Below are 24,738 nucleotides of genomic sequence, written 5' to 3' on the forward strand. Positions count from 1 at the left end.
CAAACATTCAATTTCTGAGGATACTGGGTACGAAACTGAAAACTTCTGTGCATCATGGTTTCACAAAATTTCTTCGCCACTGGTCTTCAGGAAATATTTCCTGAGTTTTTGAATACTTGAAACATTTGTACCCATATTTTTTTCAGATACGAGCAACAGTTTTATTGCTCATTCCCAGTTCCTCTCCAACACTTCTAGTGGGCCGTGTCGAATCAAGTTCTAGGGTACTGCAAACCATTTCTTCCCGCCGTTCTATATCCTGGACCACTTCAACAGGTGTTGACGTTTTGTGTGGCATTTTTTACAATCTTGAAGATAAAAAGATGTCTCAACATTTGTAACCACATTTAAAACCGTTTTTGCATAACGAATCGTTCTATTCTCAAATGTCACTGAAAATAAATCTCTACATTGTACTGCCGAATTGCCTCCATAAAACTATTTAATTAGTTGAACTATTTCGGAAGGGGTATAAACAGCCATAGTGAAAAAAACACGAAAATAACGCTGAAAAATTATTAATGCAACGTGCAGTAACACAGCAAAGTGAGGTCTGCTGACTCCCGGTTCAAAAAATAAAAACGAAAAATTCCGCCGCCTGCAAGCGGTGTTGCCGTTATTTTGGGTAATACGTAGCTCACGGTAACACGATCTGTATAGAACTGTAAACAAAAAAATACAGTGATAATTTACACAGACACAAATTAAATATGAGGATTCTGTCTTTTATAATAAAAAAAAAATTTTTTTTTGCTCAATCCCTAAATGATTCCCACCTAAATTAGGAGGTACAGTCTCGTAAAATTAGGAGGATCTCAAAGTTTCAAACTTTTATTTTAAACCGTTTCGAAAATAAGTAGAAGAAACCATCTTCAGGTGTCACTTTTTAAAAGAGGATATATGTTATTTTTGAGTTATATAATCTAGCCCCAATTACCCTCAAATAAATTTAAAAGACGTCCTGTGTTGTAAATCTATAAAAAGGAAGATAAAATGTAAACACAAATTTGTCCACCTAGTATAAAATATATTTTATTATTTAAATAATACCAGGTAATATAATGATAAACAATTTAAATTACCCTAAATAATATAATGAAAAAAATGTATTACTGTTAGTAATGTCCGTTTCTTAGCTATTCTAAAAAAAATCACAAGCAGCAAAATTAATTATTATTGACCATTACAACATGCCAAAACCTTTAGAGTAATTTATCGCTTTCACTAACCGATCTTTTAACTTCTCCTTCGACGAATATTCCGGCAAAAGTAGCACATTAAAACACGTGTGAGCGGTGGGTAACCGATCCGAATCTTGACCGTTTTTAGCTATAACGAGTTTTAATCTGCTTAAACCGCCTATAGGAACTCGATCTGAACCGGTCGTAAATTGTAAAAGTTTTCTTTTGTCTTCTGTTGACAATGCGTGGACCACTGACCAGAAATCTTTGATCACTTGGGAGTCGTTCGTGTAACCACCGTCGTATTCGGTTGAGTTTTCCAGTTCGTCAAAGTCAAAGTTCTGAAAAGAAGAATACGATGCATGTTAAGGTTGAAATAGTAAAATTCATAAGATTTATAAAACGGGTAGAATAAAATGTTTGGCGCTTAGAGCGTTTTCCCTGAAACATAGCCATTTTAGGTTTCTTTTTATAATCTATGACGGTCAAAGATATGTTTATTACAAATTGTTTTATAAGGGTGTTTCACAAAGGCTGGCGGATATTAATTTGCCGATATTTTGTTTGTGCAAGTTTGTGGAGTTAACAACTGCCATGTACCGAGCAAGATTTAATTTATGTTAAAATAAAATTCACCAGACAAATGAGAAAAATTGTGGTCAAACAGTATGAAAATTGTGTATAACTCTCGGTCGGATGAGAAAGTGGATTCAAGCATTTCCATTCAGAATTTTGGTCAAAAATTGAACATTACCAAACCCACTTTATCACAAATTTTGATAAAAGATCTGTGTGCACACGTACAAGGTTCAATTGACTCAAGAGTTTAAGCCAACGAATCGAATATACACAAAATCGTGGATTGGTCGAGTGAGAGCTAGAGAATCACCAAAATGATTCGAATTTTTTTAAGATAATCACTTTCTCTTAGACGCATTTTCAACCAGACGGGTACATCAATGTGGGTAAGTCGAACTGCCGAATTTGGCGTTCTAATATATATATAATACTGGAACAGCCAATGCATCCGCCGTCATTCTGTTGCGCATTTTGGACTAGCGGAGTGATTGGACGGTATTTCTTCGAAAATTCAGATGGAAATGCGGTGATCGTTAATAGTGTGCAGTGTATGGACTTTTTCCTCAAGGGCTATTTAAACACCTTAGAGAAAAATACAATTCGTTATCAGCGTCATAAAGCCACTCACACACACAGAATAAAAATGTAGCACGTGCAAGGGTTGTGGTGGCCATTTAATGGATGTCCTGTTTTATGGTTAATCACAATTATTTCTGTTGAAATATAAATAGTCGCTGATTTTACAAGAAACTGTGTTTTTCTAGAAAATTAAACCTGTCCCTATTATTAGGATACCCTTTACAAATCCTATAAATAAAGACTCTAATTAAATTAAACAATATTAGCGCTGCACAGAACTTAATAAACAATAAGAAGAACTAATAATAAACAACATAGTTCTGCAAGATTTTGTTATTGGAAAGCAGATGGTTCTTTCCGAAGTTTTTTCAAGTATGTTTGAGGTTCAATACAGAACGCACAAATTATAGTTTCGGACATATTGAGTGTTTTTCGATTTATTGCAAAAATTAACATTAAAAACAACGAAAATTATTTGGTTACATAATTTCATTACGAAATATTCAAAAACTAATAAGTAATGCTGCTTATCTCTTAATTAAACAATGTAGGAGATGTTCAATATCCTCGCCACGAATGTCCTGAAAATTTCTTCTAACGTTACTCAACGTCTCAGACGTGACCGAACTAATCGCAACCGTTATTCGTCTTTTTAAGTCAGCCAAGTCGAGGGGTTTAGTTTTGTAGATTATATTTTGAGCCTTATCCCCATAAAAAGAAGTCTAATGATGTCAAATGAGGGGATCGTGCTGGCCATTTCATAGATCCTCCCCGCTATACACCGATTTGCAAGGTTATGCGTCAAATCTTCTGAAAACTTACAAGTTCCCATTGTTAGCCATTAAAAAATTCAAAATGATCGTTCCTTACTAATTAGATGGTATTGCTAGATTTTTTAATTTCTTATTGTAAAAATAAAATAGGGGCCATAAGAAGGGTAAGCCCCCTGAATAATCCCCTAAAATTAGACTTACACCATGGAACGGAAAATAAGAGCTCCCAAAAAACTGGAGATTTGCAAATTTTGGGGGGATTTGACGCATAACTGTAGTAACGGTTCCAAATAACATTTTTTAAAGAAATAGGCAAGTAAAAATTGATGCGTCTGAGCGTTTTTTTCGAGAGTACCCCTATTTATTTATTATGGAATTTATTCCATTTGGCTGCTTTCTAGAGACTGTACGTACGTATCGCATTCACCAGTCACGAATCAAAGGAATACCATCACAGGTAAACAACGTCTGTTTACATGCTACCCTCTGTCCTGTTGCTTCTGATAGTAATCAGCTCATTATTTGTTAATTGTTTGGAAAAATAATTGATGTTTTTGTAAAACATTTTAACTAAAGTTGAATAAAGCACAAAGTGCTAACAGTTCTCGAGCCTTATACAACAGAAAAATTATTCTGGGAGGGTTCACAAACATAAAAAAACATATAATATGATAATGTAACGCTGCATGTATATGGTAACTTACTTCAAAGGGACAGAATTATTAAGAAAGACAGCGGGCAGCGGGATTAGTAGTGGCTGCAGGTAAAAGGGATTATACCCGGTTTACATTTTGCAATAGTGATTGGATAGGAAAGCAGCCAGCACGATATGTAAATATGTCGATCGCCCGGCCCTTACATATACACATATACAAGCCAACAAGAAACGGTAGAAAAGCAATAATTTTATATAGATGACTTATTCAATAGCTTACGGTAATACTTAATAGGCCATTTTTCTTTGAACTTATGAAAGTTTATTTAAACCTTTAAATATAGATAGCGGTTTTTTTTTAATTTCAATCTATCACTAGTAGAAAAATTAACACTGTAGTAACATCTCAGCGATAGTATTGGTTTAAACGGATTAAAAATTGCTCTAGGGATGAGGGACCTTATTTCCTGGATAATGAGTGACAGTTATTAGTTGACAAAAAAAATTCCGTCTAGCGGATTGGGTTACTTATTCAAACACAGCAAAACCGCCCTGTGCAAGTCGCTGCAAAACCATAGTAATATCAGGGTCCTTTACATTTTTTGGAGTCTATTTGGATCCATTGCTTACCCGGAATCAGCATAGTAAACGACTTATTTCCAAACTTTCCAGTACCTGTGCTTCGATACGAAGACTCGGAGACAGTTTGGTGGCACGGATAATTAAGCTATCTTATATACAGTCAATAATGAATTATCTCTTATTTTGAACTTGTCTAACGAACCTTTGGGTGTTTTTAGGACGCAGAACGAATAATTCGCTGCGTTTTAATCAGAACTAGTTGTAGCTTTTTCTTGAAACCGGGGATTTTGTCTGCTCCATCATTATACGTGCTTATAAAAGAAATACGCAATATACAAATATTTAGAGAAAATAACTTCCCGATAAAGATTTTTATAGTTTTAATGTATGATGCATTTTAGGATGCATCAATCATCAATACTATTTTATCTTTTAAGGAACATTTGTATTAACTAGATAATTTTTAGTTAATATAAATTAGGTTTTAATGATTTGGCTGAATAACTTTTTACAACAGTACCTACACGTGCGTAAATACATTAGGATGCCGTTAAAGTCTAGCGGCTCTCTCGACTTCGGGGAAGCCATCGATTCAAAACACTTCTGGCGGGAGCGTTGACACTGTGACATTTACTGATTTATTTCGTTTTTTCAACGTGTTGGTTACGGCTATTAAATTTATTTAGTGTTAAACAATATATTAGAACTAGTAAATTTGTGGTGTGTTTTGTGTAGGCTAAACATAAATAATCCTAAAGTATTGTTAAATTACTATATAGCAAGTAGCAAAATATTTGATGACAACAAACAGAAGTTTGTGAAGCAAACCTATTTTCCTACTAGCAAGAAGGTAAAACTATAATCAGTAACTATAATCAGTAACTATCACGTAGTTATAACCTGTTCAAACCAGTTAAAATAAGGAAATTATTATTTAAATCATGATTTGCCTTAGAATAAAAGAAGACCTACCGTTTTACCTAAGAAGGCTACATTAACCAACCTTATAAGGTTTTGTCAGAGTTTTCACAAAGCCCTAAATGAAAAGAAACAACAGATGTTATTTATACTGTATGGAGAAGGCATTTGCTAATAGTGAAGCGCAGCAATATTATAAAATCTATTTAAGAAAACAACGTCACTAATAACTAATTTTCAGTTACCCAATGATTTTCTAAGTTATCCATGGGGATTGGGTCCGTGGAGGACTGCTCATGTCTGCAGATAAAAGAAATTTACAAATGAAAGGGATTTAAGTGTTGTGGTTGACGGCAATCTGACTTTTGCGGATCAAATTGTCAATATGGTGAATGAGCTACACAAAACAATGGGTTTCATTGTCAGATCTACTAATCTTTTTAATGTGAAGTGTTGTCTGAAGTTTTCGACGGTCTGGTATTACTAAAGTTAGAATATGTTAGTATAATTTAGTTCCGTCAATATGAGGTTTGTATTAAAACCATTAAGAAGCTTTTATAGATTAACTTTGGAAAATTGGTCCATCAGAACCTATATCTCTTTAAAATTTAAACCAACAAAATTGATTCCCCTGAAATTCTTTCAATAACTTTGAACTAATACTTATAAAAACTCACTCATTGACAAAATATATAATCATTTTAATATTTATGCGTGTGATTTGGATTTAGACCTTTTAAAATTTAAAAAAAAAATCCCAAAATTATTAACGATACACTTGATTGATGCTTCTCAGACTCAGGTTTATACCTCTTAATTTTAAGTCATCTGTTGTTAACAGTCATTGTTAACATAAGAAGATAACTTGGTGTTATTCTTTTTTGTGTAGTGTTAGGTTTAATTGTTTTTGCTGTATTTGACATATTTTCCTTTATATACGTATATGGATGTCTGTAATTGGCCCTAGGACTGTACTTAATAAATAAATAAATAAAAATGTGTTGGTTTTTAATGTTTTTATACCTACAAATCTTAAGAGCAATTTATATATAAATAGGTTATAAAGTAACAAATGAATTATAGTAAAATTACATTATATTTTTTACATAGGTAGGTAAAATACCATAAGTAAAATATAAACATGATAAAATAAAAAAGTTATATGGAACTCAAAAGCTTTAAATGCTTTAAAAGGCAAAACATTTGGCGTATGGTTGGTTGCCTAATACAGGGGCTCGTCGCTCGCTGCCCATTTTGAATTGAGGCGCGGATCCGAACCCCGAGTATTGAGCCGAGCTCGCCCGAGAGCCACTAGACTTTAATGCTATCCTGTAATACCAAGAACCAAGAAAACATTACAAATATACCACCAATTACTTTAAAAATGCCTAGTGTGTTTAATAGGATTAACATCTCTAACAACTGCATATCGAGATTCGAAGAAAGCCGTGAACTTTTATCAAAAAAAAAACCGCCTAGGGACTTTCTTGGCTAATATTTTAATTCTTTGCTTTTCAGTGCTACTGATCCTACTATTAATAAAAAATTCCTACAAAGTAGCAAAGCTGGGACACAGTTAAAAAAAATAATTCACGATTCATGACTTCATCATGAAACTTCATTGAACTATTTAACTAATAAAATATTAAAAAAGCAAAATAGATTAGATAATTAAAATACAAAGTTTTACTTACTTTACTGCCACAGATTAATAGTTCAATTTCTTCGGGACGGAAAAGTTGATCTAACGGAGATTCATCCACTACCATTTGGAAGCCTTTATAAAAAGCCTTGAATTGCTTTTCTACAGACTTGTTCAATAAAAAGTCGGCATACAAATCGACGAATTCCTGAAAACAAAAACACGGATATAATAAGTTGATATTTAAAAAGCTTTCCTGAATGACTTACATATTTATTTTCTTGTGTTACGGGAATCTTATCACCTTTCTCCTTAAGGTCGTAGTTTATAACCGACCCGAACACATCTTTGTAACTAATTCTAAAAGTTTGCAGGAACACTTCTTCCAAATCTGGTTCGGTATATTCCAGCAACTGTTTTAAGCTGTTGTACAAAACCTACAAGATCTAATTGAATAAAAGTTTTAGGAAATTGAATGGTATAACCTACAGGATTCCAGTCTAGTAGGTCTTCGAATGATCCTTTTCTCCCCATTAGTTTTCTGTACAATACCATAGGGAAGTTAACAGCCAAAATAATATTATTGTATATTGCTAGACCCAGTACTATTCCTAAAATAAAGAGCATGGATGGCATGAAAAATGTAAACGTATTATTTTAAGAATGTGAATTTCTGTATATTTTATGATCTCTGTAATTTATTTTAATAAAAATCAATATAGAGGAATCAAACCAGGAATCAAGACCGTATAAAAAAATATTCTGAAACTACTAGTATGAGAAAAATCAATTTTTCAAGATGGGTAAATTCGATGTTTCATACTTTTAAAGAACACGTTGATATTTTTATTTATTTTTGAATATCAAATTGGAAAATTTTAGATAATAGATATTGTTATTAATAAATAATGGTCCATATAAAATTAAAGCATCTTGCAACAGCTGAATTTTTTAAAATTTTATTAAACCTGCTCCATATTCAAATTCATAAAAACATTATGAACTAAAGAAAAAAACACAAAATTTTACTCATTGAATTAAAATATTAAAATTGAAAATTGTTTAGCAAACAGGTATTAATTTCGATTTTAAAAGAACCAATGAAATAGGTGTGGTAAAAAAATGTGGGTGCTAAATGGAACGAATTAAAGAGAAAGACGCAGGAACAGATAGAGAAAAATTAAAGAGAATTACATGAAAAAGAACTGTAAAAATAATACTTCAGGGGATACAATAAACAATTCACCAACCATCACTTGATGTTATAAAAATAATCTGCGATAATTCAAATCGTTACATAGATCGTTTTTGCCCACAGGAATCTTTATTCTTGAAACCTACGTCTGTTAATGAAACCTTTGACAATAATGAAAACTTTCAAAAAGTCGGGGTTTGACTACAGGTAAGTTTTCAATTTTTTTATTTTAAGGGAAATCACCAAAGTGCTAATTTATTCCAAAGGCTTGTTCTTCAAGACTCCTAGACTTCCGTGTAAAGCATAAAAGTGGTTAACTGACATTTTTCTCAAAAGTGATATGGCTGATATCATACATGATATGGCTTTTGACTATGAAATCAAAACAATATTTAAAAAAATATATGAATAATAATTTTAATTTTTAACTAAATGCTTGAACATGACATATTAAAAATAAAATTTATGCTGAAGTTATTACTGTCTATTTTATTAATTTTAGTACCAGATTAACCTAGAAATTAGTCTTTTAAAGTTCTCTAAGTGAACAATGCCTTCAGTAAAATTTTAAATTGTTTATTCGTATTCTTATTCATTTATAGAAAATAGACAAGTGTCCACAGATGGAGTTCCCCCCGTTTCAGTTAAAATGTTCAAACTTTTAAGTGTTGTGATTAATGAAAGTGTATTGCTCCTATATTCTTTATTATGCCTTTTATTGTATTAACGATTCTATAAAAATTATCTGTATTAACGATTCTATAAAAATATAATCTTGTCTTAAAGAATAATAAAGAATGTTAAATTGAATAAAAGTAAAGATTGCACCATCAGGTGAAAAAACAACGTCACTAACTTACCAATAAGGTTAAACTGCGCGGTACTTTCGAAACTGGTAGGATTAAACCACATCATTTGCGTTTCACTTTGCACGGTGAACATCGCGTAATCCGGATTAAAAATCTCCTCGATGACTAGTTGAAAAAATTCCTTCGATACACCGCCCTCGTCAATACCTTGTTCGCCCTCAAATTCCACCACCAGCTGCTTTTTAAGATCGTTTGGGTTCTCCATAGCAATCATTTCTAACTGAAACGGAACCCTTAGGTGAATAAATCGTCATATAAAAAGAAGGAATAATAATTACTTCAACTAAAGCGTCATCGATAATATTTTCCCTCCTAACTTTCAGTCTTAAATAAGGATTTGAGGGTTGCCCCGTAACCGCTTGTAAAATACTAATCCTCCTCTCCGAGTACATTCTTATCCTATTGTCAAAGTACAGTCCCATAGTTTTTGTAGCGGGAGTTAAAATAAAAGGATAATTCATGAAGCTAAACTTGCCTGAAAAGATACCTATCAAAAATAAATACGTTTTAGTATTTATGATTAATTATTATTGTTCCAGAATATCGTAGTTAGGACCACAAATAAAGCTTTTAATCCGTGTATATTAGGTTCTAATTTTTTGCAATGCTCAAGAATTGAGCTCTAAATTTGTTCATTTTCTATAATACAAAATAGTTGATGTAACAAGTGTGTAAATGATCCTTTTTTATAAATGGAAATTTTCAGGACTTCAAGAAAATCAAATCCCATTAATAAAAAAGGATTTTTTTTTTTAAATTCTACTTTATATGTAACTACATTAATATTAGTAGAAATGATTTTTTGTTATACTGAATGATTCATGAGGAAATGTCAATACTTTAGGTATGTATGCATGTATTATTAAAAAAATAAAAAGGGTGCCTTGCCTGCCAGAACAACTGCTAGTTAGCGTTGTCATCTTTCGTTTTGTTACTTACCAATAGCAACATGATAATAAATAACATTAAATTTTGTTATTATCAAATTCTGTTCATAACTTTGATTTAAGAAACATTACATCTATGTACGTTATTATGATGCGAAATTCTCACATTTTAAATATGCAGATATGATATTCGTCTATGGCTTCTGCAATGGGTTTCAATTCAAGCAGTCGCGGAGTACGAGCATCGTTTTCCAGATAGAAGTGTTTTTCAACAAGTTTTCGCGACTGCTGGAGAATCTGGGATGTTTCCAAGTGCAGATATTTATCAAGTTACGCAATCGTCTGTTGATCTCAACACCTTTTGCATGACAATCGCATACAATAACAACGCCAGGGGATACATTTTTAAAGCAGGACTAATTGTATAAAATTGTCTTATTGACTGTTTTTTTTAATTTATTCCAGAAAATATATAAACGCGTGATATTGATTATGTTATATAGCCACTACCGTCATAATTATCTTGTCGACAGTGAAAGTAAAGTAATTTTTTTTTCTGATAATGTTGACCAATTATGAATTAAATTAATGTAACATTTATTTTACGCGCACTAGTGCGCAAATAACTACTTTAAATTTAATCAAAAAGTAATAACTACTGCATTAAAAAAAAAGCTTTGCAAGCTTTACACATTTATTAACACTGAAGAGCGTGTAAGGTGAGTACTACGCACGGTAGTAGCATATTAAGCTAATTTATTGCTTATTAAAACAGCTTACTCCTAATGTTAAGAAAGGGGATATATTAAAATGCTTATCATACCGAATTCGCTTTTAAAATTGGCAAAATCCCTATCCATCTCAACCATATCGCTCAAAGGTTCGTTGTAAAATTCCGAATAAGGCAAAAAAGGTTTTCGGCAATCGAGGATGTGAACGCCCAACGTCTGGGCTAGAGAATCCACCGGTGCTACGCTTTTGTTCAATTTGACTGCCAAGAAGCTTTCGTCCATCGAGTCATTCATATCGTCCATATTTCGTAATGCGGGCGATTCTAATACGCCGGCTAGCACGTTGGCATAATATAAAACCTGAAAGGAGCAAGAGAACATTGTAAGCTTTAAACAGTATCTAGTTTCCTGTAATGATTTAAGCTTGGACCACAGTTACTTTATTGATATTTGTGCATCTCAAGGAAGCACTGCTTCTTGGTGCACTATTTTTAACAATAAACGCATCACAGTTTCATGAATGTCTTAACTTCTGCTAATATCATCTATAATATGAAAGTAGGAGTATATTTCCCAATCTCAATAAAGATTTAGAGATTGCAAATAATTTTTGGTCGTGAACGTCAAAACTTAATGGCCTGCTATAAGCTTAATTTAAAATATTATAATGTGAAAAATTAAATAGATTTCTTCCTATAAACCCTTAAGAGCCGGAAAGAGCAGATTTAGGTCTTAGAGACAGGCTTATTTAAACATTACAGGTTTTAATTTAAAAAATATATATATAAAATTTTTTTATGATTTTTCAGGATACCTTTGTTAGGCGAAATATATGTCACCTTAATAAAATTAAAGAAATATGATATTGTTGATTTGGATTTATTAGATTAAACTAATACTTGCGATTTATATTTAGTTAAACCACGCTAAGGCTTACCTTCATAACTTGGGTAGCCGATGTAATAACATTCTCGTCCTGAATAAAAAATTCCCTGTGAAAGGGTGTCACGATAACCCTTAAAGTAATAAGCTGCTGCAAATTTTCCAATATATTCCTTATAGAAGACCTTCCAGGTCCTGCCCAGGATGTAGCTAAAGTTGCTTGAACTTCCACTGGCAACCATTGGGCAGCCCTGCATATGGCTGGCAATGCTGTCTCAAGAAAATCACCTGAGCCTATATAGACAAATTTTATTAAATTTCGTAGAGTTTACATTGCTATTTTTTACCTAAAGCAGGTATTTCAAAAACTATCAGTAAAACATTAACGATGTCGTCATGACTATCTTTTTCTTTCCTGATTGGAAGCTCCATCTGTAAGTTCCCAGCTAAGGTTACCAATGCGTTCACCATGGCATTTTCAAATATTGAGGTTTTAAGTTTAAAAAGGGCCGTGTACGCCCTTCTAACAGCCGGTAAATCGACAGGGCGTATCGAAGTTTTACTCGTTTCCGCACAGGAATCTTCATCCTTATCTTTTTCGCCTTCTAGATGTCTCAGTTGTTCCTTGTTTAGACATTGCAGCTTTTCTAGATTAGATATTATTGCTTGTTCAGCTTTAGAAACGGATTTTCTTCAAAAACTTACCAGGATTTTCGGAATTTGGCGTCGAAGTGGCGCTAAAAGGCTCTTGCGAGAAACTTTTAGATAAATTTTCTATGCTACTGAATACTTCGCCCAACGTTCTTATGAGGGGTGAGTAGGTCTCGTTGCTTTCACATTCGTCGATTATATCGTATAGTGCTTCTTCTGTTAAATGTGTCGGCACAGACGCTAAGATAATATAAAAAATTAGTTTTGACTTTTATTATATTAACAACAATAAGACAATTTACAGTTTTTGCAATAACAGACTTAATTCTATCAGTTTTTGGTTAATTAACTTACAGCTTCACCGCAATTTAAGGTTTTAAGAACACTATTAAAAATAACAAATAATAAAAGTGCTCAGTTTATTTCTAACCCTTTATCTAGTTATTATCACCAAATTAACTAAAATTAAATCCATCATCCCTAATCCATTTATTAATTATAATATATAGTTAAAACTATATCTGGCAAAAATTTGTAAATCTTTGTTCCTTGTAAGATAGGTATCTTCACTTGCGCCATTGCAACTTTTTGTTAACTTATTTGTATGCAAGTTGTGTGGCTTTAACCAACGAAAAGGAAAAACTTTAAATTGTGATACTTGTATGTTCGTTAATTTAGTAGTTAACTACTGAATATTTATTTTCCAATTAATATAGTAACCTAAGTATTTTATACATTTTGTTCTTTTTATTTAATCTTTACAATTATTCCAACTCAATTTACAACCTAAATATTTTTTTTCTGATATATTTTCTCTATATTGACAGAAAATAAAAAATATTTTAACCAGTTTTAAAATTGATTTCTGGAATAACTTATGATGATACCTTTACAAGTATCATCATGCTTTGCAATTGACACTGCCAACTGCAAAGCAGAATAAAACACATTGTTCCCTAACGCATTTCATCAACATGTCATTAATGACAAAAGGTCCCAACACTACCCTACAGCAAACCTTATTTATAGTTGATCACTGCATTTATCTGATATTCAAATAAATTATTAACAAATCCTCTAAAACCGATGGTATTTAATCTTTTGAGCGTTATTGGGTATATATTCGTATAACCACTCCACTCATTTTAAATCTTTTAAAATTTCTTTAATAACTATACCCAAAGCTTCCTATGTGCTCATATTTTGTTAAAAAGCAATGGCGGGGAAGACCTCTTTTTTGCCTTGCAAATAGGAAAAAAAAAACAATTATTTTATACTTCATATACTCATTTTAGACTATTTAGATAATGTTCAGTTAGTCAAGTATAGAATATTTATAAGATCTTTTACCTAATATTCATCTTAATTGAATAATATTGACTCATTTAATTAATGATAAAAATCACAATCATTATTAAACATTTATAAAGACAAAGAAGTTTTCATATGTTTTTCGTTTGTCACTTTTTTACTAACAAAAACAATAAGCAACATTAAAGCAGCCAAGGAAAATATACTAAAATAATTACATATATTATTTACCACCAAAATATCTGTTCCTTCTGGCCCTAAACATCTTAAATATCACAGAAAAACACGCACTTTATGGATTATTCAAAGTCATTGCCTACCAGCAAACATTAAACTTATAAAAGGTTAAACATTGTGCTTGTGTACAATATGGCATCCAGCCAATTCATTGTTTTTTCAGGCAGACATCTAAATTCTTTTGATTTATTACTTTTTATAGATTGTATAGTGTTTTTTTTAACAAAAAATATGCAATTTATATTTAATGATAATTAAATGATATAAGTAATGGGTTGTGAAGCGCAACACAATAGCGCGCGAGAAAAGATCAGAACAAAATATTTTTATTTTTAGACCTATGTGATGGCCAAGTGGTTTGATTTTTCATGTAGCGAGCAGGCCAAGTCCTTCAGTCATTAATCGTTATTTTTAAAAAACACTACTTTAGATGTTATATTAACTTAATCCAGAATTTAAAGGCAACAATTTTACATGTTTGTGTTTAACTGCAATTAGCACCATAATATTTCAAACAATCTCCTCAAAAAAGTGAGTTTCTATTTCTAAAAAACTACTTACTTTGAGACACCACATTATCATTTGATACAACTGAGCAAATAGGTTCTTCTGGAGCACTGAACTTGTCTTTGCTGCAACCACAATAAATCCTTGCTATTTTGCTAGGATGTCGTTCACAAAGTTTTGCATCCTTTGAGAATAGTTTTAATGCATGTCCTGCTGCATCATTTGGATTCATAGGATTGAACTAAAAAGAAAGTCGAAAATCATCCATTTTTCTCTAAGAGACCAAACGAAAACAAAACAAAGGTAAGAACACAAAGTCACGTGTTGTAATGTGATCTGTGTAGGTCTAGGCCTGATGATGCTCCGATAGGAGCAAAACACATATAGCTTTTAAAAAATTATATGGATTTGATGAGACTGTGACTTTGTGTTCTTACCTTTGTTTTAAAAAGAAAGTCTCTATGAAGAAAGTACTATTTTGTGCAAAAAATTGCAAATAAAATCATTAAAAAACAGTTAAGTAAGAAAAAAAACTTATAGGAATATAAAAATTACATAAATATAAAAAACAACATGTGGTGCTTGTAGATAGATATGATGTGTTTTGTATAAAATAAGAGTGAATTTTCAATCAAGTTAAAATCAGAATATCTTTGAAAAAAAATGGGCAAATTAGTACAAAAATTGAAACCACTGAATAACTTCAGTATATTCGATTATTTTCAATTGTTCCTTTATCTAAAAGATATTCATTATAAAAATGTCAGGCAGTCAGATTCCTCTCAGTTGATGCATATGCATCAATTAACACATTTTTTATTTCATCTTCTTATTGAATTCCACACATTACACCTACTGCTTGAATAAAGCATTTAAATATTACAAGCATGATTTTTTACAATGTTTTCCATTTGTAAAAGTACACACTGCCATTGTCCCATTTTCACTTTTTTTGGTTAAGTTTGAATTAATTTATAGGTATTTTCTGTTTCCAATTTAAAGTATTTTTTAAACTGCAAAAGAATTATATACATTATAAATTTATTGATATGCAGGAAAAAGTATATAACAAAACATAGGAAAGGTTACCTGTTTATTATTGAATTTGGTATTCACATCTATAAATTTTTTTTTCATTTTGGGTTGAGGGATATGTTCAATCATTACATTTCATCTTCAGAGTCCAATAATTGGCTACTGCTTAATATAAATAAAACAGTAGCATAAAATGTTTGTTTGTTTTTGCCGCCATATTTTATATTGAATAAATGCCACAATCTCACAGCAAAGGTGTGTGAAGACATGCATTTGGTGCAACATTACATGAACTGGTGTTCAAATGGAATAATAAACTTGAAAAGTGCAATCAAATGAAATATGAAAACTAGGATTCGAGTGCACAATTGCATCAAATGGGAAATACTTAATAAAAATAATTAAATTGGGTTAGATTGATAGTGTGTATATTATATTAAAAATAGAATTTAAAAAATATTTCATTCACAATATTCTCACAAAAATTCGAAATTCTAGTTGGGTTGTATATCTTTTGAAAATAAAAAAATAATTCCATCCAAATGGTTGATATGGTTGGGTATAAAAAAACTAAGAGTTTTTATCTATTTCAGTAGAATCTGACCCAATCCATATTATAGTAAATTGAAAGAGTACTTTCCAAGTTTCCACACAGTTATTCTTTGATTAACAGACTTTTTATTTCATCTTGATGAATCTTACATACACTCTATTGTTTATTGCCTATTAATATTAAAAGCTTAATGTTATACTTAAAGAATATAAAATTATTTAGGTGGGATAGGATTATGAGATATTGTGACTTGAATTTCAGCCTATTCCACTAGAATCTGATTTAAGTCTAAAATTCTATTGAAATAAATTGAACAGATGTTTTATAAGAACAACAAAGAGACTTATTTCCTAAAACACATCACTTGCCTTTCAGCACACTTTTTGTTAAAATTCATATAGAACTCAAAATCAAAAAAATGATAAATGAGCCAAATTAAGTCAAGAGAATAACTGATAAAACTGTTTTACAAAATAATTGTGAGTAGACAAAATTTTATATCCTATTTTAATGACTTATTATTTCCTCAACCTGACCAAGATCAGTGTAATTTATTACCATCAAATTAATTAAGAAAATCTTAGCTTCCAGATTAATCTCTTTGCTCTGTCTCTCAAGACCACATTTACTACCAAATGATATCCTCCGTACATCCAGATTCAATTTTGATAAAATGAAGACATGTAAGTCAGATTCATCTAAGAAAAGCAACCTATATTATTTAATTATTATGTTTTTTGTTAGTAACTGTTTATAATTTTTTTTTGTTAAGACCATCAAAAAAAAAAATTACAAGCTATTTAGAATTATTAACCCAAGATTGGGTCCTTAATATGTAAGGTACTTCTTAAACCTACCTGTCCACTTGATGCACAGTCTTTATTTGTACAGTTAGGGTTCCCGCATCCTTCTGTAAGCTGATAAAAATACCTCTCGATGAGTTTCTTTGCTGCAGCTCTCTTCATGTCTCCCTCCTCAGTATGTATGACTTGCGGACAAGGAGAGGCCTCTTTATTGCTAAAAAAACAAGTTGAATCAAGTATCAATTTGCTTGATACAGTTATATAATGTTATTAAATAGATCAATTGTAATACAATCAAAAAAACTCAGTATACCTAGAAGCTTCGTCTGCAGCAGAATTATCTGATGAGCTCATAGAATCTGTTTAAATAACTGAAGGGATTAAAAGCTGAAAAAGGTAGTGGAAACATCAAAGTTCTCTGAGAGAAATTTGATATTAAAGCTTTTTAAATGGAAAATATAGAAACTGCTATATATCCATCCACAGCAATATGTGAACAGTTTCGTGCCTATAAGGCCACAGTATCTGGTTTTATTTATTTGCAATTTGTGAATTTTGTTTATAGTATTACCCACAATGAGGAGGCAAATTAAACAGCTGATTCCTGCCTGCTTTGGCTTAAGTGGGAGTGGGGTTCCTACCCGATTTTAGGTAATTTGGACGTGGCAGTCATTTTTATTAAGAAACATAAACACTTTTTTACGGATTTTTTCAAAAAAATATGTTATCAATTATATTAAACGTAATAAAATCCAAAATAAGAGACGAATGAGTTTACGGATTACTCAACTCAACTTGACAAGTGACAAGCCAATATGACATTCGGTATTACATGTCATATTTGTCAACATATGACAGTGTAAGGCGAAATCACATAGGACTATTATACATTGTCGCTCTCTATCCGTAGCGGAATAATCAGTGCTGTGGAATAAATTGCGCGTCCAAATTTACTTAAAGTTCTTAAAAAGCGCTTTAAAACATTTATAATTTTGATTTATTTAATGAGCACATGCATATTAACAAGTTGCACATGGTTAATAAGCTTTTGTTGATTTATTCCAGAAATCAGAATTGTTTCAACTCTGAACTAAACAGATTTATAAATAAAATTATTACTTTAACAAAAAAATTACATAGTTACACACAAGTACTTAACGGGAAAAAACCTTTCAGCAAATGTTATTGACCGATTCATAAAAATTTTACTGTTTTTAGTCTGCAATGATACGCAGCACAAAATACGGTTTTATCAAATATTAGTATATTGAGGATGAGCAATTAATATGACAAGGCCTTTCTGTCGACCCGATGCCAAGAACATGACCTACTAACTAAAGTAATTAACAGAGATTTAGAGCGCGAAAGTTTATATATTTCTTTTAAATTTATCGAGCTACTCAATTGGCTACCATGAGAACTAGTAGGAAAAGGGAATGTTATTAGGAAGCAAGCAGAAATCCTGACTTTATAGGACTTGACCATTTATGATGACGTAGTTTTGGAAGTTAATTAAGCCGTAGTTCTTAAGTCAGAGGTCTTAATAAGCCAGAGGTAACCAATTCCGATATTCTAAATAACGTAAGAACAATAAGGTACCTATTAATTTCCTACCTTCATGGCATACATCTGTTAATCCAATAAATCTGTCAAATTCTGAATGAAATCTTAAATTAATGCTTTATGAGTAACAAAACTCATTAAAGTAAAGGAAAATGAGAAGGCGGCCGAGTTCGCAAGGCTCTTCACCTCTTTAATCCACGGACCCTGATCCCTTCTTCGAAATTAGCAAGAGGCAAATTTCTTATGTCTCAGATTAATGAGTAAGGGAAAAAACTATATTGAATTCTCTAAAATTGCTGACTCAGTCAGTACCTTCACCTGTAAGGAGTGGTGCAGATCCCAATGTACCCCAATCATAGCGCGACGTAGGAAACGGCGTACCATCTTATGGTAGTGTGTGAAAGGTGTGTTAGGCTACCCGAAGATATTTTGGAATCCACGAATAAGTTAATCTCATCTGGGATAAGGATTTTACATCATCTTTTATTAGCAGGACGGGCCACGTAGGACTGATGAGGGATAGACCGTGGTTGGCGCTCTTTTTCCTAAAATTATTACTAATACTAATACTGCTACTAATAAGTAACATAAAAAAATTATTTTGCATTAAATTAATATAATTAACGTTACCTTATATATTAATTATAACATTATTACTGTAATGTAATAATTTTACTTTACCGAGTTTAAGACTGAAAAAAAACGTCAACATTTAACAATTAACAACTAAGGAAAAGCTATACGGGTTGTTGCTAATATTATGATCGCAATTACAGTGAAGAATGTCGGGTAAAGTTCTTCCACGTAGATATTCTTCTCGATATTTCTCGAATTTGTGATTTTACTTAGGTTTATCAACTGAAGGGTAAGGATCCCCTTGATTGATGAGACAGCTCGGGTAAGTTTGCTAGATTATTGTAGAACAGCCCGCTTCAGCTGTTTATTGTAATATTAAGTTGCTAGCAAAAGAGTCGCATATCCTGAATACACAAAAATGCATGATTCATCGAGGGGCCCTTCTGGCTTGTTAATAATCCCGGTTCTCCTATGCTATAATTGTCTGCGATAAAACAGTGTAATAAACAGTGCGGTAAAACAGTGTAGAAGAAATAAAAGGTGCCAGATATGCAACGAAAATTACAATAAGAGAAGGAATGTATAGAAACAACCAAACTTGCGCATACTGCACCAACAAACACTGAACCACTGGATATAGGAAATGTTCGGAGTATCGGAAACAAAAAGAAATACAGAAATTAATGACAATAGAAAATATCTTATACTACGAAGGCTGAGGCCGATGACTCAAAACTTACATAACAGAACATAATCCAAGCCATACAATTCTCCGGTGACCGCAGGGATTTTCCACCCTTCAACAAAAAGCGCAAGAAAACTTCATAACCCTGAACCAAAGAAGTATGCCCCTAAGCGAGAAGAAAAACCAAAGTCCATATATCTGAAATGATTTCTATCACAAAAAAAGGAAGAAGGTCCGCAACCTTAGGGTACAACAGCAAACAAGAAAATAAAGCGCACCTACTACCAAACTCGTCAAAAACCCGAATTGATCCCATAGGCCGATGATTTATCTCATGATATACCTCAACCCCAAACAAAGGACCAATCCAGATCCTGGAACTACTTAACCAGGTGCTTGCAAGAACCATCCTTACAGAGGAAGTAAAGAAGCTAGCTTTGGATGAAGTAAAGGAAGAAATAAGTTTGCTTACCTCTGTTTAAAGAAGGAAAAACCAGACACTACCTGCCTCCAAAAGCGGATTTTCGATATGCTTAATACTTAACTGAAGATTAATAAAACCCTATTTGAACCACAGCAGATTAAGTGAGAAAATTTAATAAAAATTTTTTCTAAATGCTTTTAAATTATGAAATTTAAAACCAGATGGCGCATGATCCACCACAGAAAACACTTGCTCCTAATAAGTATTTTCGTTAAACGTCTTTTAAGGTTGGCTTCTGGTGTGACGTCTCTTTAGTAACCAGGTAGAAAATCTTACTACCAATCTTTTCATCGGTTCTTTTAAGCACCTGCTTTGGTTTCCGAACTTTTTACGGAATATCTCTAAACACACAATGTCTCAAAGCATACTCAGCTAGCTAAGCATGTCTTGCTGCACTTCACAGATCTTCACCGACTCTTTCGGCCATTAAAATGATGGGCCATGGAATGTCAAATCCGACTCTAATTAGATTTGCCGCAGCTCAGCGTCTTCGTGTTTTCCATAATAAGAAGCCAGTCGATTTAAGTGGACGACTCGAGCTTTACCCCTCGGCGGCTTTTGTGTTCTGTAAGAAACATCATTGATAGCTATTAGGACATTGTATGGCCTATCCCATAATGTTTGAAAATTGGGTGACAAATGCTTCCGTCTCTTAGGATCATAGAGTCAAATAAAGTCACGGTTGTTGTATCTCTAGTCTTTGGCATTAGCATCATATGCGTCCTTTATACGATCGTTCGCATCTTGAATGAAAATGCGCACTTTATTATAAACAATATCCATTTTTCTACGCTGCTTACTCGCGTAGTTTTCCCCGAAAACTTTAATTCCTGGCGAGCAACCAAATTTCAGATCGCATGGGAGATGGAGTTCTCTTCTAATCACTATTTAAGCCGGCAACTAGCCTGTGCTTTCATGGATCGCCGATCGATAAGCCAGTAAGAACAAAGGAAAAAACCTATCTCAGTCTCTTTGGTGGCTAGAGACTACTTTAGGGTTTTCTCCAGCAACTCCAGAATCCGACATTTAGGTAGAACGATTTGCCTTCTTTACTCTTTTCAGTCGTGGTCGACCATTTTTCGCCTCAAGAGTCATCTTTCAAAATTTCAAGGAGCTCCATTGTGCCCAATATAACCTGACATTGGGAGAATACATGGCAACTTCTTCTCAGGTTGGCTTCCTCCCTTCCTTTATCCAGGTTAGGACTATCTGGATATCGATATATCCCCCTCTTAGTCTTTTATAAGATCCCTATTTTGCCAAGTATCACCCACCAATGATGGTTTTTAACAACTCAGCATCTTTCTCCTCTGCCCGCTGACAATGCTTGAAGTCCTCCGGACAGGATCTGCTGAAGACCAAGTTCCAAGTGTGATCGGCCATAACGCGTCTCCAAATGCCTCAACAGGTAGTCGTACACTTCTTGTTCTGCGGGAGACATTCCTTGCAGGACGGCAGCAGCAAATATTCAGTGATGTTGTACCAACAAATTGGGGTGCACTAGCCCAACAGACTCCGTTTTGCCACAAGCTTCGTTCTTATTGTGTACTGCTGAAGATCTACAGGGCAGCCCATCAATCAAATTGACATCAATCGATTGACGTCCAATGTTGCAATTTTGTTTTAAGCATCCTGGATCCTGTTCTCCTTTAATGAAGGAATCCGCCTCTTTAGTGAAGAATATTTTCCCAAAATTTCTTCCTTTAATTCTTTCTTGTTTTCCAGCAATTTCTTTAAACCTTTCAACATTTCACCGATATCATTTGCACCATAAAAAAACAAAGTTGTCCAGGCTATCGCCGTCCTTAAGTAATGCGTTACACAGCCGTTCCCGCAAGTCCACTTTATTTTCTGTCATATTGCAGTCTCTTCCTCCAGCTCCCTTTTCAGCTTAGCAACTTTCAAATCTACCAGCTTTGGCATTTTTTACACACTTTATTTATTTTCACCAATGTCCAGTTGACTAACGTCCAATTTTCCAATATCATCCATACCCGACACCTATATAGCCGTTTGTTTTTACCGTTCGTTAGGTGTGAATTAATAGTCAACTGATTTATTTGCACACTTGCAGCACTAAACACGATCCCTTACGACTACTACAAATTTTTATTTCCACCGTATTTATTTACTACAATTTATGTCCGATTTAAATATCGCGCCAATATTCCGAACTACACTGCACTTAACTGTCAACTGCTTCCCAGCAGCACTACTCAACTGAACAGCGGAGCTGTCAATTTTAAGTCGAACAGACTGTAAATGTGCCTTTAATCTTTATTTTAATGCTTAAGGGCACATTTGAACGTCTAAGAATTTTTTTATTCGTATTAAATCCGTAGCGGAATAAAAATCTACCCCTTAAAGAAAATTAATAATATTGACTACATTTGCTAAATATTTAGTTAAAATCAGTAAAACAGATTAAAACCAAATAACAGTGAAAGGTTTAAAAATAAAAAACGTTATAATAATGATTCTACAATTTTATATAAAACAAAAAAAAAACATTAAAAATGGAAAATTAGCTATAAATTAAATCATTAATCTACAACACTCATGATAGGACAATTAGGCAAATCACAAATTTCACTTTTCAAAGCATTGCACTTTGCCATTTTTTTTATTGAATTACTCATCACAGATAATCTTAACTGTACAACCACCTACAGGCAGAAATAAAAAATAAATACATCCATATACAAATAATTATGTCTTACAATAAAAAGCTTTAAACTAAAAAATGCGCCTTAGTAAAGTATAATATATATTGTTTAAAAATATGTTTTTTTTTAATTTCTTATTCACAGACACATATATTATTATATACGATTTGATTACAATGTAAATGTTATACACTTATTAGTACTATTATTTAGATCCACCGGTTTTATAGATATGGTAGATGCATAAGGAGTATATTGTTTGAGGGTGCTTCAAAAATTAAGAAACATTTTTTTAAGTGCTTCAAGCCAAATTGCGAATTTTTTCTTTAAAACGTTAATATTTAAGGCCTATCTTATACGTAGGTGTGTTTATAATTAAGTTATATTTTTGAAACACCCTGTATCCTTTTTTATTTATTTTACATAAACACAATGTATCGAGTTTTGATCATCCTCTTTTTATGAATAAAATACTAATTTAGAGTCAAAGTTTATGATAATAACTTGTTTTGATGAAGTGAGACAATTGACTGCATGTTGGCTGAAGTTGTCTATACATGATGTCCAGGACTTATGTTGACACTAAACATTTCAGCTACTGTATATAGTCAAAAATATTTGTTTTGAATTACTTCTTTTAATATGTAGTATTATATTTTTATATGCTTGTCATAAAATACCTTTTTAATATTCTTTTAAAATTAAGCATTTTTTTTTAAATTTAGTTCTCCTGTTTCATTCTTTATTCAGAAACTATATATTTTTATTTTCTTAAAATTTGTTATTTGAATTTAGTTTATTAAAAAACACTGTTGAATATATAAGTCACAAATATTTATTTTCCTGTATCATATTTGACATCCTAGCTCTTCTTGAATATAAAAGTTATTTTTTAATTTTTTTTGAATAATCGAAATTGTTTCCGCTAATAATGATTTAGAAAGGTTAAGTCAGATGATCTAGCATGATATGCCATGATTTGACAGAATGCAAAAAATGCAAGTATATTGTTTATTTATTTATTTTACTTTTTATCAGTATCATACATACGAGTATGTAAATTAAGAATGGAACAAGAAACCTGATTTAAAAAATTTATATAGATTGTTGTTCTATTAAAAAAACTGTTCATACTAAAATGTATATTTTTGAGACATATACTCATTTAATATTATAAAAAGAATAATTATAAAAAAAGCGTCTTAACATTTTTGTAACATATACAGGGGTTCTGATATGCAGTGTACGAATATGTCTGAGACACCGTGCACACGGGAACCTTTTTTATTAATAATTTATCTAAAAAACACAATGTTTCAAAAAGTACATAATGTACAGTAAGCGGTAGCGGTCTTATGTAGAAAAGTGAATACATATATGCATTATTACTGTGAAAGAAAATTATGATGAGTTTACCTTGGTAAAGAGATTAAACGGACTTTTTTTTGTTTAGAAATGTGTTAGATCGGGTGTTGAAGTTTATGTTTAATAATACAGGATATAAAATATTTTGAAAAGCAAATTAGTATTTGGGACATTTTTGACATAGGAAATTTGAATTGTAAGTGGGAAATAGCAGATAGTAACTGGAAATTCTCAGATAAGATATTTTCGAAATGCTAAGACCTAAAAATAATTCCACTAAGTGGTTATTCCTAAATATTCTCTGACATTTTTTAGATTATATGTGGATGGAATTTGAAATAAAAAAACTTTTGCCAAATTATTTGGTGTATATTTTAATCCGTATTATTTTTAAATTCTCAATAAGCTTTTGAAACATCTTAATTTCGAGATTCGCGCGTACTCTCCTGTCATTGGCGTCCAACATCTTTAGTCAGTTATGTTATTAATGCTGTTAATAAATTACTGCTATAGTCTAATAGCAACAGAAGTTTTAAGGCTTGGAAGTGGTGTTTAATTGTCACATTCCTTTTGTTCAAGCCCTTTCAACGCGTCTTTTTCTTCAGTATCAAATCATTCAAAAAAATAAATACCAGACAAACAAACCAACTAACTGAAAATGTTGCGCGCCAACATACGAGAGCGCACCATTAGCAATGATGCAATTGCATTTTTAAGTTTGAAAATGTATTTTCAATATCACATTAGTTAACAATAAGATAATGCAATTTTGAAATTTTAGTATCCATTCGGATTTTCTACCTCGTGCGATAAATTTGGACGAAAAAGG

The 24,738-nt window shown here is 32.1% G+C and overlaps 1 protein-coding gene across 4 annotated transcripts; it reads right to left on the reverse strand.

The window, feature by feature from the left end:
* Positions 1 to 1,006: 1,006 nt before the first annotated feature.
* LOC126736314 (ubiquitin-protein ligase E3A) lies at positions 1,007 to 17,373 on the reverse strand. Of its 4 annotated transcripts, XM_050440610.1 has the most exons (14): positions 17,142 to 17,373; positions 16,884 to 16,957; positions 16,625 to 16,784; positions 14,234 to 14,420; positions 12,179 to 12,364; positions 11,821 to 12,120; positions 11,529 to 11,767; positions 10,684 to 10,951; positions 9,252 to 9,460; positions 8,965 to 9,193; positions 7,399 to 7,520; positions 7,179 to 7,346; positions 6,962 to 7,117; positions 1,007 to 1,522 (listed from the first exon to the last, which is right to left on the reverse strand). In XM_050440610.1, exons 2-14 carry the CDS (start codon positions 16,922 to 16,924, stop codon positions 1,184 to 1,186), a joined length of 2,604 nt encoding a protein of 867 aa, XP_050296567.1. In that variant the 5' UTR covers positions 16,925 to 16,957; positions 17,142 to 17,373; the 3' UTR covers positions 1,007 to 1,183. The 4 variants fall into 4 exon arrangements, with proteins under 4 accessions (XP_050296567.1, XP_050296568.1, XP_050296566.1 ...); XM_050440611.1 differs by having other exon boundaries at positions 9,252 to 9,448; positions 16,884 to 17,373; XM_050440609.1 differs by having other exon boundaries at positions 16,884 to 17,373.
* Between the last annotated feature and the right edge of the window lie 7,365 nt (positions 17,374 to 24,738).

The sequence above is a fragment of the Anthonomus grandis genome, chromosome 5 (assembly GCF_022605725.1).
Source record: "Anthonomus grandis grandis chromosome 5, icAntGran1.3, whole genome shotgun sequence".
In the NCBI taxonomy this organism is placed as follows: domain Eukaryota; kingdom Metazoa; phylum Arthropoda; class Insecta; order Coleoptera; family Curculionidae; genus Anthonomus; species Anthonomus grandis.

Excerpts from the sequence above, each read along its gene's own strand:
- LOC126736314 (XM_050440610.1), bottom strand. The coding sequence starts at position 16,924 with ATGAGCTCATCAGATAATTCTGCTGCAGACGAAGCTTCTAG. Across the intron at positions 9,461-10,683 it reads CAATTTTAAAAGCGAATTCG|GTATCTTTTCAGGCAAGTTT; the intron begins GTATGATAAGCA and ends TATTTTTGATAG. Across the intron at positions 1,523-6,961 it reads TATTAATCTGTGGCAGTAAA|AACTTTGACTTTGACGAACT; the intron begins GTAAGTAAAACT and ends TCTTCTTTTCAG.